General features: G+C 46.0%; 1 protein-coding gene across 6 annotated transcripts in view; it reads left to right on the plus strand.

Moving 5' to 3' along the window:
• Positions 1-3,123: 3,123 nt before the first annotated feature.
• The window catches only part of Ggt5 (gamma-glutamyltransferase 5), a 39,979-nt gene continuing 28,533 nt past the window's right edge, over positions 3,124-14,569 (plus strand). For 4 of the 6 annotated variants that reach the window (XM_027923341.2, XM_027923342.2, XM_027923345.2 and 1 more), the window contains exon 1: positions 3,124-3,647. In XM_027923341.2, coding sequence (XP_027779142.1) covers positions 3,475-3,647 — 173 coding nt within the window. In that variant the 5' untranslated portion in view covers positions 3,124-3,474. The remainder of the gene's footprint in view (positions 3,648-14,569) is intronic. The other 2 variants (XM_027923343.2, XM_027923344.2) reach the window with 2 other exon arrangements.

Genomic DNA, 14,569 nt, shown 5'->3' on the forward strand with positions numbered 1-14,569 from the left:
TAATTTTTTTGAAGTACTGGGAATTGAACACAAAGTGGCACTCTGCCATTATATGTTATATCCCCAGTCTGTTTCTAGTTTTGTTTTGAGATAGGGTATAATTTGCCCAGGCTGGCCAGGGAGCTAAGCCACCTGTTCTAACAAGACCTCATGGGCTGAGGTATCCCCGCAACTTGCTCTTCCCTGGTCACTTGGCTGGAAATGGCACCATCTGGCCCTGTGAGGCCCATGACCACACAGGAGTGGTTCAGATTACATCTGGGACCCTGATGAGGTCCTCCCTTTCCCCTCTTCTCTGCAAGGCGGTGGCTGCAGGGTTGAATACCTGGCACCGCCAAACCGAAGTCACTTCCACCTTCATTGCTGTGGATCCTCCTGCCTCAGCCTCAGCCTCTGAGTAGCTGGGATTACAGCTGTGCCACTGTGCCTAGTAGCCTTTTTTTTTTTTTTAATGGACACAACACCTTTAATTAATTAATTAATTTGTTTTTATGTGCTGCTGAGGTTCGAACCCAGTGCCTCATACATGCTAGGCAAGCGCTCTACCACTGAGCCCCAGCCCCAGCCCTCAGCCTGTTTTTTAGTAGGAGGAGAACCTGATGGGTGGGTAAGTGGAAGAGCAAGAGGCAGTCCCTTATCAAACACGGTCTTTTCCCATCTTGAGTCCCCAGGATTAGAGGCCATTCGTCCCCTTCCTTGGGGCGGGGCAGTGGAGAGCAACACTTCCTAGTGTTGACCACAGTGGGGAGCCCTGGTTCTGACATCAACTTGGGCAAAGGGCCCCTGCAGGCGACAGGAGTGTGGGTTCTTTCTCTTCCAACTCTAACGTGTCTGGGCTCACCCTGCCCAGGACACTGGGAGGTGAAACTCTGACCTGAGGAACAGGGACTGGGCAAGAAACTGAAACAAAACATCTTGGTCAGGGCCATGCCCAGGGTCACTTTTCAAGTACAACCCAGAGTCAAACCCAAGCTTGTGATCAGCTCCAGAAAAAGACTCAGTTCTCTGGGAATGGAAAGCTGGAGGAGACCCCCAGGTCTCTGAAGGGAAGGTGGCCCAGAGAAGGTGGGTTGTGAATGGCTATTGCTGGGCACAGCTTCCCTCCCCAGGGTCCAGCCCCTCTAGCCCTCCCTCAAGGTCTTTTGATTTGTCCTTCATACAGTTGTAGGTGAGGAGCTGATGAAGGCTCCTGGAGATGGGCTGGGAAGGGAGTCACAGCCTGACAACCAGATGTAACCCCAATCTGTGAGCCCAAGTAGGGGGGGCCCTGAGGGCAGGAGCACAGGGGCTAGAAGAGGGACCAGGGTAAGTAAGCTACATCTGGGCTCTTCTTTAGGGCTGGAAAACTTAGTGCTTCCAAAGTGCCCACCTGGAAAGGGGTTTTGTGCTTGCAGGCTACATTCTAGGTCTGTGACTGAGCCTTAGAGGTTTCTATCTCTGGGGTTCCCTGGGAAAGAGATGGAGGTGGGTAATCAGGTGTGGCAGTCATTCCTCAATCCTTATTTTAGTCTGAGAGGAAAGGCCATGACCTCATTTTCAGAGGAAAAGATTGAGGCCTGAGGGGTGGGCCTTGCTCAAGGTTGCACAGCCAAGAGGGAGCAGGAGGCTGTCATGAAACTCCCTGAGCCATAACATGCTGGAGGCATATCCAGGTTCTCCAAGGCTATGGGCTTATCCCAGGGCTACTTTGGGTCTGATTCACCTCTCTTCCCTACCATCCCATCCCCTGTCATTTCCTGGATAAGGACATTCAGGGACCATCCCAGCTGAGCCTCCCCAGCTGAGTCCCTGGCCAGGCCCAGCATGACAACAGACCCTTTCCCTAGGTCTCTTCTCTGGCTGTCTCTGCACTCTGGCCTCTGCCTAACCAGGATGGCTGGGGAGAGAAGCGGGGATGCCTCGCCCCTTGACCCTGCTGTCCTTGTTGTTCCCTATGTGGCGGGTGGGTGGGCTGGCTCCCATCCAGGAATGTACTTTGGTTCCCAGTTGAGCAATGTCACTGCAGAGTGGAGGTCATCTGGGGGTCGGAAGAGGCTCCCACAGCCCACCCCTCCTTGAGGCAACTGTGGGAACAGACCTACAGGAAACAGCCACTCTGGCCCAGGCTGACCAGGGGCTCTGGACACAGTGGGGCTGATAGGCTGTGACCTGTGCTGACATTGTCCTCTGGGCCTCATTTCTTGGCTATACTGGAAGGTGGGCTCTGACTCCATGTAGTCAGATGGAAAAGGAGAAGGGAGCCATGGGGACTGTTGGGTGGAAGTCCAGCTCATGACCTTTGGGCCCTGATCTCCTGTTAAGCCTGGTCAAATATGGACCTCAGTGAGTGCTCACTCCCCCCCCTGCCCACTGCTTCCCAGTTGGACACCCTGGGGTCTGGGGAGAACAGGAGCCAGGCCAGTGTCCCCAAGGAAGAGGAACTGTCAGTACAGGAATAGACTTGAGCACCTATAGACTCAGGGAGGCAGACATGCGACCACAGAGGGGCTGAGCTGCAGAGGAAGTGCAGGGGTCCAGGGAGGGCAGCCTCACTCCCTGGAGGCCTAAGGCTGCATTTCTAGGACAGCTGTTCCCAGGGATAGGTGGTCTAGTGGCACTGGGTGCTATAGTTGGACACATGGCCTGTCTCCATGCCCTGCCCTGTGGGTGACACCCTGGGCCAAGCTGTGGCTGAGCTATACAGAGTGACACTGTTTTGGGTCCCCTTTCCCTCTTCAGCCCCACTCCTGTGCCAAGTGGATGCTGCTGTATAGGTGGGGCCGGCAGAGGGGGCGGGATTGGGGAGTGGAGCTCCACTGTGATGAGAAGACCTGATCTCTCTGAGTCTGATTCAGGCAAGGGAGCTGAACGGTCCATACTCTGATTTCCCTGCATTGCTGAGACTTGGGAAATGACATAGGAACCTTATACCCTGGCTCCCCCAGGTGCAGCAGGCATCAAGTCCTCAAGCACATTGAGATGAGAAAACCCCGGGTACTGTCGGGGTTGGCAGGAGGGGCCATGAGACCAACTGGCAGTGAAGGAGTTAACCACAACAGCTGGCTCTTCTCTGCAAGGAAAAACTCCCCCTAGATGTCTGGCCTCCTGCCAGCACCGAGCACTGAGCTGAAAACTGGAAGTTCACCCTTGTGGCCAGATCTGCTTCTGTAGAGAGCGCTTGAAGAGGGTAGCCGTCCTGCCACTGCCGTCTGTCCAGTTCTTCATAAACCCATCTGTCTGCTTGGCTGACCACTGTTCATCTGTAAACCTGTTTGTCTGCCTATCTGTAAGTCCATCTCTTTCCAAATGTCTCTCTGACCATCCTCTCTGTCGAGCTATCTAACCTGTATGTCAATCCATCTGTCTGTATCAAGCCCCACAATTTTTCTCTCTGTCCAATCATCTGTGAGTCTAGTTTTTATCCACCTGTCCTTTTTTGTCTGACCATTGGCTTATCTACCATCTGTCTCCCCTGTCTCCCTGGACCACTGAAACATGGCCCAGGGCCACAGGGCCACAGTCGGCTTGGTCCTGCTGGGACTGGGGCTGGCACTGACGATCATCGTTCTAGCTGTGGTCCTCTCTCGCCGCCATGCCCATTGTGGCCCCAAGGCCTTTGCCCATGCTGCTGTCGCTGCTGACTCTAAGGTCTGCTCAGACATTGGACGGTGAGTGAGAGGTGGGTAGGAACTGGGTGGCCTTGGGCATCTGATCCTTCCTGGAGACTTTGGTGGTAAAGTTGTGGAGAACGCACGTGTATGTACATGCTAGCTGGTGGAGTAAGAGCTGTGTGGTTTTGGGTTCCAGCACTGACCAGGCCTGGGTACAAGGAGGTAGCCCCAGGACTCTTGAACAGAATAGGTGGCAGATATGCCCCCATGGCAGATGGTGATCCACAGGGCAGTGCCAGTGGGGGCAGAGGTCATGTGTGAGTCCATTCTTGGTTCTAGGGCTCAAGAGGTCCATCTATAATAATGCACAGGTTAGAAATAGAGACTAGGGGCTGGGGTTTGTGGCTCAGTGGTAGAGCACTTGCCTAGCATGTGTGAGGCACTGGGTTCAATCCTCAGCACCACATACACACACAAAAAAAAATAAATAAAATAAAGGTATTGTGTCCATCTACAACTAAAAAAAAATAAATAAATAAAAAAGAAAGAAATAGAGACCCTAAGAAGGTTTTCCTGCGTCACCCCTGGTATGGCCCAGCCTGACTCTGATGGTCTGTATTGGCTCCTTCAGCAAAGCTGTGCCAGTTGCCCAAGGGCTGGGGGATTTTACCAGGAACATAGGCGAGAGGGTACAGAGGTTCCGTTGTGGGTACTGCCCAGGGCTAGTCTCCCTGGTGGCTCAGGCTTCATCTCCAAGTCTCTCAGACTTAGAAAATGCCCCCTGCAAGTGCCACGTCCCTCATGGCATCCCTCTGCGTGTCTGAGCCTGGCTAGGTGGGCAGAGTGACTGATATTTGGCAGGCCAGGACCAGGGTGGTGGTGGAGAGGGGCCACAGCTGGCTCTTCCTGATCTTCTTCCAGGAAACCCAGCCCACGGGAAGCTTCTGCTGCCTGCCACACCACCGTCACTGGGGCGGGACATGGCAGGAAACTCCTCCCGGCCCCCTGCCTCCCACTGAGCCCCTAGAAGCCTGGGCAAGCATTCCTTTCCCTCCGGCCAACGGCCAACGTGTCTGCTTCCCAGAATATCTGCCTCACAGGCCATTGTGAGGATTCAAAGTGCTTTGCCAACCCGTGGGCCAGTCCTGCTGTACGGGGGGCCGGTGACAGGGCCCTGGCCCAGTCCCCTGGTTCCTGGCTTCTCCTCTGCCGTGCTTTCTTCTATTATTCATTCATCCACCTTTTCATTCAGTCCATCTTCTCTTCATCTGTCCATCTATCCATCCTTCCTAGCTCTAATCGCCTTATCTTACCGGTCCCTACTGGCTCCTGACTGGGTCCTCTGGGTCTCCTTACGCTTTCTGTTTCCTCCCACATCTGCTCCTAGGACAGCAGTGGCTGAGAGTGGCAGTTCAAGGACAAGTCAGGACAGGCAGCCACTTTGTCTCCCCAGGGTGTTCCCATGAGATACAAGGGATGAGGCCACTTGCCACCTCTAACAATGCCCCTGTCACATCAGGACAAGAAGAGATGTGGTACCTGCTTAAACCCAAAGTCACAAAGATATTAATGAGACTATGGACCTCAGACCCCAGAGATGACCATGTGGGCATGTTCCTGGAGTGGGGGGGGGGGGGCGCTGCTGTCACATATCTCAGAGTGGATTCTGGGCCCTTTGTGTTGGGAGTCGCCCCAGCTCCAAAGACTAACCTCCCCATCCCCGAGAAGAGCCGTCCAATGGTGAGTCCTGCTGACTCACATGTTCCTTACTCACCAATCAGAAAGCACCCCATGCCAGCTGCCAAAACCCTTAAACTGTTAAACTGTTTCAACCGTCAGACCATCCCCGGCTCTATAAATATGCAGAGCTGCCTCAATAAACGGGCATTTTCTCCGACGACAGCAAACCTTGATAGTTCTTTCACTTTGTATCTCCCAGTCTCTGCCTCCACACTCCACACTTTGGGGTCTCTTCTCTGAGCCTGCTTCCTTGCGGTCCCATCTCTCTCAGGCTTCCCCTTGGTGGAAAGGGCGGATGTGGTTTCTCCCCATTGTTTTGTTAACCAACTCTCTCTGCTTCCTGTTCTTGTTTTAAGAAGTTAGGAGTGGGAGGGAGCCTGGGGCTGGTTTTAGCTTGTGCTTCAGAACAGGGATCCGGTGACCCCAGCTAGGCTGGAGCCCTAGGTCTGTTTCTCAGGACCCCTGGCTGGGGCAAGTGCTTTGGTTGCTGTGAGTGTCCTCTAGTTGCTCACTTGAGTATGGTAAAGCTGGGGGCCTTGGAAAGGTAGGTACCTGCCCAAGATCTCTTCCTGTGTGGCACCTGGTCACTGCCATAGCATCTTCTAGTGACTACCCTTAGCCCATGCTACTTCCTTCTTGTTCCCATTTCTCCCCACCATCTGCAGGAACTTGAGCTCCTGAGTGAAGGTTCTTCAGGTTTAGGTGAGGAGCTGGCCTCAAGCCCAGTAAACAACAATAGGAGCATGGTGACAGATCCCTTCCCCTCTAGGCTGTAGTCTCCCAGTGTTTCATCCCAATGTGTTAAGATTGCAAACTGAGTGTTGTGATGATCAGAATGTTTGTCTTCTTTTTATTTATTTTTAAAATTTTATTTTATTTTGTTGTAGTTGGACACAACACTTTTATTTATTTTTATGTGATGCCAAGGATGGAACCCAGAGCCTCGCACATGCTAGGCGAGCACTCTACCGATGCGCCCCAGTCCTAGTCCCAGCCCAGGTGTTTGTCTTCGAAGGAGACTTCCTGAATTTTAGGGCTAGGGATATCTTTCAGGTTTTGTGACTTCTGCCTGAGGTAGCTTCTCAGAAATTCTTGCACTCCTGTGGGATCCTCAGTGGGAGGACTTGCTTTTCTATTTGACTTAGGAGAAAATTAGGCCTGCCCAGGAGAAAGAACCTGCCTGGCACCAATAGTGAGCATGCCTAGCTGGAGCTGATATTGTTTTTTTCTCTGCTATTGCCACTGCTGCTCCTGCAGGGGTAGAAACTTTCCAGGGCTGTGGGAGGGGTGAGGTCTTCCTAGAGTCCCCCACTCCCCACTTCCTAGAGTCCCTTGGACTCCCCTAGACTTGACTCATTGAGGCCAGAGCTGTACCATATTCAAGTGAGCAATTAGAGGGTACCCATAGCACCCCAGGGCACTTGCCCTTAGGACACAGAAGAGCCAGCTTCTGGGAGATTGGAATCTGGGCTGGCACTGGGGTGAGGGGGTGGGGCGTGACTGAGCCCAAGGGCTGGTTTTTGTCAACTGTTACATGGTGTCTGTGTGTCACCCTTGGTACAGGGGACAGCAGGGACATTGGAAAAGCTGCTGAACCTTGTGAGCCTCTCTTTCCTCATCTGTAAAATGGGGCTTAGGTTGGCGCCTCCTCCATGGGGTGGTCTAAGCCCCCAGAGAATGAGGCCTGGGGCTCATCCACACATTGGAAGTGTCCCCTCCATGGCCACCACTCGTCTAATAATCTTCACCATGGCTTGATCTGGACATGGGTCACCTTCTCAGAACCTGAGGGGGATTAGGGTGTGGCCTCTACTCCCTTTCCCTCAGGACCATGGCCTTTTACCCTACCCCTTCCCCTCTTCCCAGCTGCAACCTGGGCCTGTGCCCCTCATGGCTCTCTGTACCCTGGGCCAGCTCACCAGGAAATTACTGAATTTCCTCCGCTCTGGGACTCTGCAGGAAATACCCTTTGTGCCCAAGGACTATGCACATGTGTGCAAATGTGTGAGTGAGAACACACGCATCTGAATGGATGTATCATAGCAGCTATGATGACAGTGGACTCCTAGCTCTGTAGAAACATGTAATTCTTCTATTGGGCAGAACTGCCCACATTTCACAGCTGAGGAAACCTTGGCTAAGAGAACGAGTTACCTATCCAGGCTCATGCAGCTGATGAATTAGGAACAGCAGCTCCCTGGGCACCCTGAGCCTGCAAGTGTGTTTGCTGTGATGCTGTGGACACATGAAGGTGTGTGCATCCCTCTCCACCTGCAATATGTAATATCCTCTTTTTTCCTCTATCAAGTATGTGAGGAATACCTACTTTCTGCCAGTCATGGCTTAGGAATGCAGTAGTAACCACAATGTACAAAGTCCCTGGCTTCATGGTTTGGAAGACACGCAATACACCAATCCATAACCAATGTCAGGGGATTGGAAATGATCATTGGTCATCTGGAGGTCCTCTTCCTTGAAGTTTCTGTCATAATCTTTTGTCCATTTTTTTTTTTTTACCAGTTTGTACATCAAATGTATTTTCTGCATTATCTGGTTTTCTCTCTTTTAAAAAATGCAGCGTGCCATGGCACACACCTGTAATCCCAGCAGCTCAGGAGCCTAAGACAGGAGGATCACAAGTTCAAAGCCAGCCTCAGTAATGGCGAGGTGCTAAGCAACTCAGTGAGATCCTGTCTCTAAATAAAAAATGTAAAATAGGGTTGGGGATGTGGCCCAGTGGTCAAGTGCCCCTGAGTTTAAACAAGGGCTAAGGGACTGGAGTTGAGGCTTAGTGGTAGAGTGCTTGCCTGGCATGTGTGAAGCATTGGATTCAATTCTCAGCACCACACATAAATAAATAAATAAAATAAGGTCCATCAACATCTTAAAAAAAAAAAAAAGGGTGGGGGAACTGGGGATATGGCACAGTAGTTAAGTACCCCTGGGTTCAATTCACAATACAAAAAAATGCTAAGTATATTAAATCACACTTTGATTATTAAAGCAAACTCTACTTAGTGACTTAATATCGTTTTTACATAACACAAAGTATAAAATGTGATTTGCTAATTTTTTAGGAGTTTTGTCTCTATGTTCATGAGGGGTATTGGTCTGTAATTTTCCTTTCTTATATATATCAGTCAGCCTTTTGTTATGACACATACCTGAGAAAGACAACGTCGAGGAGGAAAGATGTATTTATGCTCATAGTTATCGAGGTTTCAGCCCATGGTTGACTATCTCATTGTTTGGGGCCTGAGGTGAAGCAGAACATCATGGTGGCGGGAGAGTGTGACCAAGGCAGCTGCTCAGTTCATGAAAGCCAAGAAGTGGAGGTGGGGGTGAGATGGGTAAAGAGAAAAGACAAACCCTTCTAAGGTGTGCTCCCAGTGACCCGCTCTCTCTAACTAACTTCCTCTTCCCAATAGTCCATGCAGCCATCAATGGCTTAATCCATTGATTAATCATCAGAGCTATCATGATCCAGACAATTTTCCAAAACACATGATGAAGGACACTTGCAAAGTCCAAGGAATACCCCACACACCAGAATCCCAGTTGAGAGAGTTATTGTCAGAGCATGGAGTAAACTGACAAGGCTGTCCCTGCAAGGAGAGCAGTATCATGTGGATACTTACAGAGCAGCTTTATAGCCTGCAAGAAAAATTTTACAAGCACGCTTAGGGGTTATGTCAGGGGATGGGGTGGGGTCGACCCTTTATCAGGCACATGTTCTTATGGGAGACTAAGCAGTGTTGCCTCGGGATTTCTGGATCAAATGGCTCCTAAATTGAAACCTAGGAGTCCCTAGATAAAATGGCTCCTGACCTAAATTGGTGTATCTAATGCCAATATTGATCTGATGCCAATATTCTTCCCTTTTTTGTTTTTATAGATACCGAGGGTGGGGACAATGGTCTTTTCTTCTGTAGCTCCTTCCTGCTGGTTAGGGGCAAAAAATCTCATTCCTGTAAAGGGATCTGGAAGGTTTTTAGGTAGGGGTAGAGTCTCTGGAGTCGGAGGAGTTGGTCAAGAGTCATAGGTCTCAGTCTTGGGCATAAAAGGGGTTGGTAGTCTTGAAGGAGAAGTAGTTAATTGACCAACTGATTGGTGAATTTGTGTATCTGATCTTGCAGGAATGTCTGTAGGCAATTTAACAGGCATGGTCCTATTAGAAGAAACATAAAGAGGACAAATAGGGGTCCTGCGAGGGGGAGGAGCCAAGGCCATATTTGATGAACATTCCTCATGGGAATTGTTGGTCTAGTTGCTGTCTCCTTTTTTTCTAGCTGCTCTTGTAGTTGTTTGATCTTGTCCTTCACTACCCCTGACTGGTTGATATAAAAACAACATTCCTCCTGTAGGTATAGGCAGAGGCGTCTTTTCTCTGATGTTAATGAGTCCAGTCCATAGCAGTTTTGTAGGACCACAGAGGCTAAGGAGTCCAGTTGCTTCTGGAAGGTTAGTATAGACTCGGCCACCTGTTGTATATCCCCTATCAGCTGATTGGAGAACTGATGAAAATAGGTAATGGGTGTGGTTATTCCTGCTGTTCCTGTGGCTAGGCCTGCTGTAACCCCAGGGCAGCCGGTAGGGAAACAAATTGCATATCCTGTTTTTTTGTGGAGGGCTCCTATGAGTAGAAACTTCCCGATGAGCTGATGAGCTGTTTAGGCCTAGAAGACCTGCTGTTAAATGAGAGAATAATCTCTCGCCAGGAGGTGTGAAGGCTGAAAATTTGTCCCCATAACAAGGTAGGAGAGGACAAGAACTTTATTTGGGAATATAAATCTTTAACATAGCCAGAGTTATCAGGAATGTAAACACAACATTTTAACTTTTTTTTTTTTTTTTTTAAGGACAGGACTTCCTCATCCCAGGATTCTGCCTGTGGGTCCCCTTCTTCCACCTGGGGGAAGTCTGGTTTACTATCCTTTAATAAAGCTTCTTTTTTTTTTTAATATTTATTTTTTAGTTTTCGGCGGACACAACATCTTTGTTTGTATGTGGTGCTGAGGATCGAACCCAGGCCGCACACATGCCAGGCAAGCACACTACTGCTTGAGCCACATCCCCAGCCCAACATTTTAACTTTTAATGTCACAGATGTCCATCCTCTCAAGATGTAGTTAAGTTATTTAATGTCATCTGATTTTATAAAATATCTATTTTTGTTACTTGGGGCTGGATAATCATACTAGCGGACATCAAGCCTACTTGTGTAGGTTAGGAATATCTGTAGTCCTTAAACTAACTAAAAACTTCTGGCTCTGGCAGTTTCTCTTGATCCTTATCAGGCATTCTTGTCTAAGAATCTCTCTTTTGTAGCCTCCAGACTTACATATTCTTGGGGGCTAACACAAGTATATATCTTAGGTTACATTTAACTATTATTTTCTTTTTTAAAATGCCCAGGAATGACTGTATTTTGGTTTAACTGTTTTTTTGCTAGGTGTTTAAGATCAAGCTGGTCAAAACTGACTTTGTTTCTGCTGTTAAGAGTTCACTGAGTTCCCACAGGGGTCACTTGTGGGGGAACTTGAGAGCAGTTTCTTAGCTCTGCTAGTGCCATTTGTGCTAGGATGGGTCCAGGTCTTACTGACCATGTGGCTTCCCTTGGAAGCATCAGGGATGTCTCTTTTCTCCAATGACCCTCCTATTCACAGCAAGTGCACTGACTAGCTTTTCATTCTCCAGTGGTCTCATTAATCTCCCTGATCAGGGGTTATGTGGCTCAGAGTTGCAAAGCTTCTAGAGAAGTTCTCTGTTCCCTAGATTCAGACTGACTCAGAGGGCAAGAGCCAAATATTGGTTTTCTTGGCCCTTTTAATTTAATTTTTAAGTTTTGATCTTCCAGCAAGTCATTCTCACCAGTCATAAATTAACAGTATTGGGCTTTAACTTTAATGTCTATAACCTTACAGTCATTTACAAAACTGGGATTTGTAGTATCCTACCTGTCCTATAGGTAGGTGATGGCTTATTATCTTAAATTAACTCAGGTTGTGTGTTCTTCAAGCAATACCTCTGAAAAACATTACCAGGCAACATTTAGACAGTTTATAAGGAAAATACAAAGTAAAATTAACAAGAGTAAAAATATATTTAATTTGTGTATTTTGAATTTTGGCTGAGTTATGTTATATCTCCTGTTTGAGATCCTAGTAATCTTTTAAAAAATATTTATTTTTTAGTTGTAGTTGGACAGAATACCTTTATTTTATTTATTTATTTTTATGTGATGCTGAGGATCAAACCCCAGGCTTCACATGGCTCTATAGGTGAGCCACAATCCCAGCCCAATCCTAGTAACCTTTTTTTTTTTTTTAAATTTATTTTTTAGTTTTAGGTGGGTACAATATCTTTATTTTATTTTTATGTGGTGCTGAGACTCGAACCCAGTGCCTCACCGGTGCTAAGCAAGCACTCTACCATTTGAGCCACAACCCCAGCTCCCCAATCCTAGTAACCTTAACAACAAAAATCAATTGTTTGAAAATAACTTTGAATGAATTGAATTCTGGCCTACTTTGGAGTCACTCTGAATGTAATAAGTTGGGAGGCAGAGCCTTATCTCAGGTAAGGTGGGGTTCTTCATAAATCTTTATAAAGCTTAAGCAAAGTGTTCTAGTTCTAAAGCTGATCTTTGCTTCTTAAATATCATTTTACAAAGATTACATATATTGTTGCTCGAATTCACATGAATATTAGCTAACACAATATAATATTACATTTAAAACATGAATTAAGAAAGGCTGAGAGCTTTTAACCTTTTGTGGAAAAGTAGCAAAGTGCTTTTGTGTTTTAAGTTGTACCCCAGTGTAAAAAGTAACATAAAACTTTATATATCTTATTGATAACAGATCCAGGTGTAGAACATTAAATGATATAAATAAATCCCCAATAAAATTTATTATCCTTATGATTCTAAAATTACCATACAACTTTAGTTTGGAAAACACCAGCTTGATATAATGTCCTTTTAAATCTTCTACCTTAAAGACTTGTACACCTGGAAGATATGAACACATTTAGTATACTAAGAAGAGTAATAGCACCATAATCACACTGATGTTTTTATATTAACCAAGTTTAGCATTTAAAGAAAATTTAGACTATGTAACAGTTGTTTAACAGTTTTATAAGCTTTAATTCCTTCAAGATTATTTGTTCTAAAAAGCAAAACTTAACACAATGTTATGGGTAAATTAATATTTTTAAGAAATCCTTGTGACACATATATACTTGTCATTTTAAAACATAGATTAAACTTTGATTTATATCAGTACATTAATATTTGACCTTAGGAAAAAACCTTAAATAGCTTTGACTGATTGTTTCACATAGTTGTATTTGGACACAATACCTTTATTTTAATGTGGTTTTTTATTATATATATATATATATATATATATATATATATATATATATATATATATATAAAAACCAACTTACACAGACCTTCTTTATCACTTACTTAAGCCCTCTTATTAAAGACTTTCTTATCCAGAAACACTTTCTTTTCCTTCTATTAAATATGATTTCCATACCTAGAACCTTCTAATTTATCTTTCCCATCTGTTAATCCCATTTTTCTTCACATTTTGAAACAATCCTTGTAAAGTTTCTGAATTCAGGCAAATTATTCAATTTTAATAAGAAATATTTTGTTATTTACAGTACACAGTTAATCACATCTGTTTACCACTGCATAAAACAATGTTTAAGTATATAGAATTATATCTGTTGGGACTTTAAACTCTTAGTAACCTTGTTTTCAGTGATGACAAAGCAATTTAAACCTTTTTTTTTTTTCATTTACCAATTTATAAAAACATCAATGTTACCCTATGGAATTCAATGAGTTAAGAGTACTTGATGGTATATTTAACAGTTAGACATCTGATTAGTTTACAAGGTTAAAATCCTAACAAACACATTTATGGGTAATCCCATGTCGAATCTACTTTATTTATTTTTCCCCAAGTGTATTGAACAGTATTAGCCATTTCTTTTTTTAAAAAATATTTATTTTTTAGTTGTAGTTGGACACAATACCTTTATTTGCTTTTATGTGGTGCTGAGGATCGAACCCAGGGCCTCATGCTTGCTAGGCGAGCACACTACCACTGAGCCACAACGCCAGCCCCGCCATTTCTTCTTTGTTGAAGAAAAGTCCTAGAACCAAGAGATATTAGACATTTTATAGACATCAACATTTTATTAGTTCCTTGATCACCTAGAGACTTGTGAGTTAAATAAGAAATCTTTACTTTCATTTGTTTATCCAATCTACATGGAACCATTTAAATCACGTGATTTAAAGGTATTTGGATCCATTTTTAATTTATGAGCGCTCATTATCTGCCAATCTTGATATCCTGTACATGACATATGGACACACATACATGTGGACAGACGACACCTAACACCAGTGTGCACACATAACACAATAGTAAAGGCCTTGTAGCTTTTTTTAGGTGAATCTCCATTGCAAAGTTACAGATGTTTTAAAAAACTCCACAGTTGAATAAAAATTTGGGGAGAGGTAGAGGGGGCCGTGCCAGAGTGAAAGTAAGTAGTGGGTGAACTGAAAGTCCTGACATAGGTCTGGAAGGAGCTGGGGAAAACTTCTGTTCCCTAACCCTGCTCCCGAACGCACCTGCATTCCTCAGGTAGGAGAGTGTTGGATAAGATCATGGAAAGTTAAAGCCTATGATTGGGTTAGGTATGGAATTCCTTAATGTACCCTGAAAGATGGAAGGTGAAGGACCTCCTTTCGATTTGGGAGAGGTCACTAAGGGAAAAAGGGACATGTACCTGGACAATTCCCTCCAACCCTGCTACTTCAGGAAAGGAAAGCAGAGGTGCAGGCTGGGTAGTAGGGGCCGTGCAAGAACTAAAGCAAGTAACGGGTGGACTGAAAGTAGGTGAGGGAGGTCCTAGAAGAGTCCAGAAGGTGGAGAACAGTAGGGAGGGGGTTCATCTGCAGGGCCAAAGTCTGGAGTTTTGGGAGGGTCCTAAGGTTGAGAAAAGAGGGTATAAGAGCCAGCAGAACCTGGGCCAAGAACAGGAAGAGCAGAGGGACGGTTTGGATGGAAGAAAAGGCCTGAGGATAGAGGGATCTCTTTCCATTTCCCTGAGCGCTCACAAAAGTTAAGAAAATTCCCTAAAAAATGTTGGGATCTAGAGTGCCATTAAGCTGCCATTTGGAATCATTGTCTAAGGTATAGAGGAGC

This window comes from Marmota flaviventris, chromosome 1 (assembly GCF_047511675.1).
Source record: "Marmota flaviventris isolate mMarFla1 chromosome 1, mMarFla1.hap1, whole genome shotgun sequence".
NCBI lineage: Eukaryota > Metazoa > Chordata > Mammalia > Rodentia > Sciuridae > Marmota > Marmota flaviventris.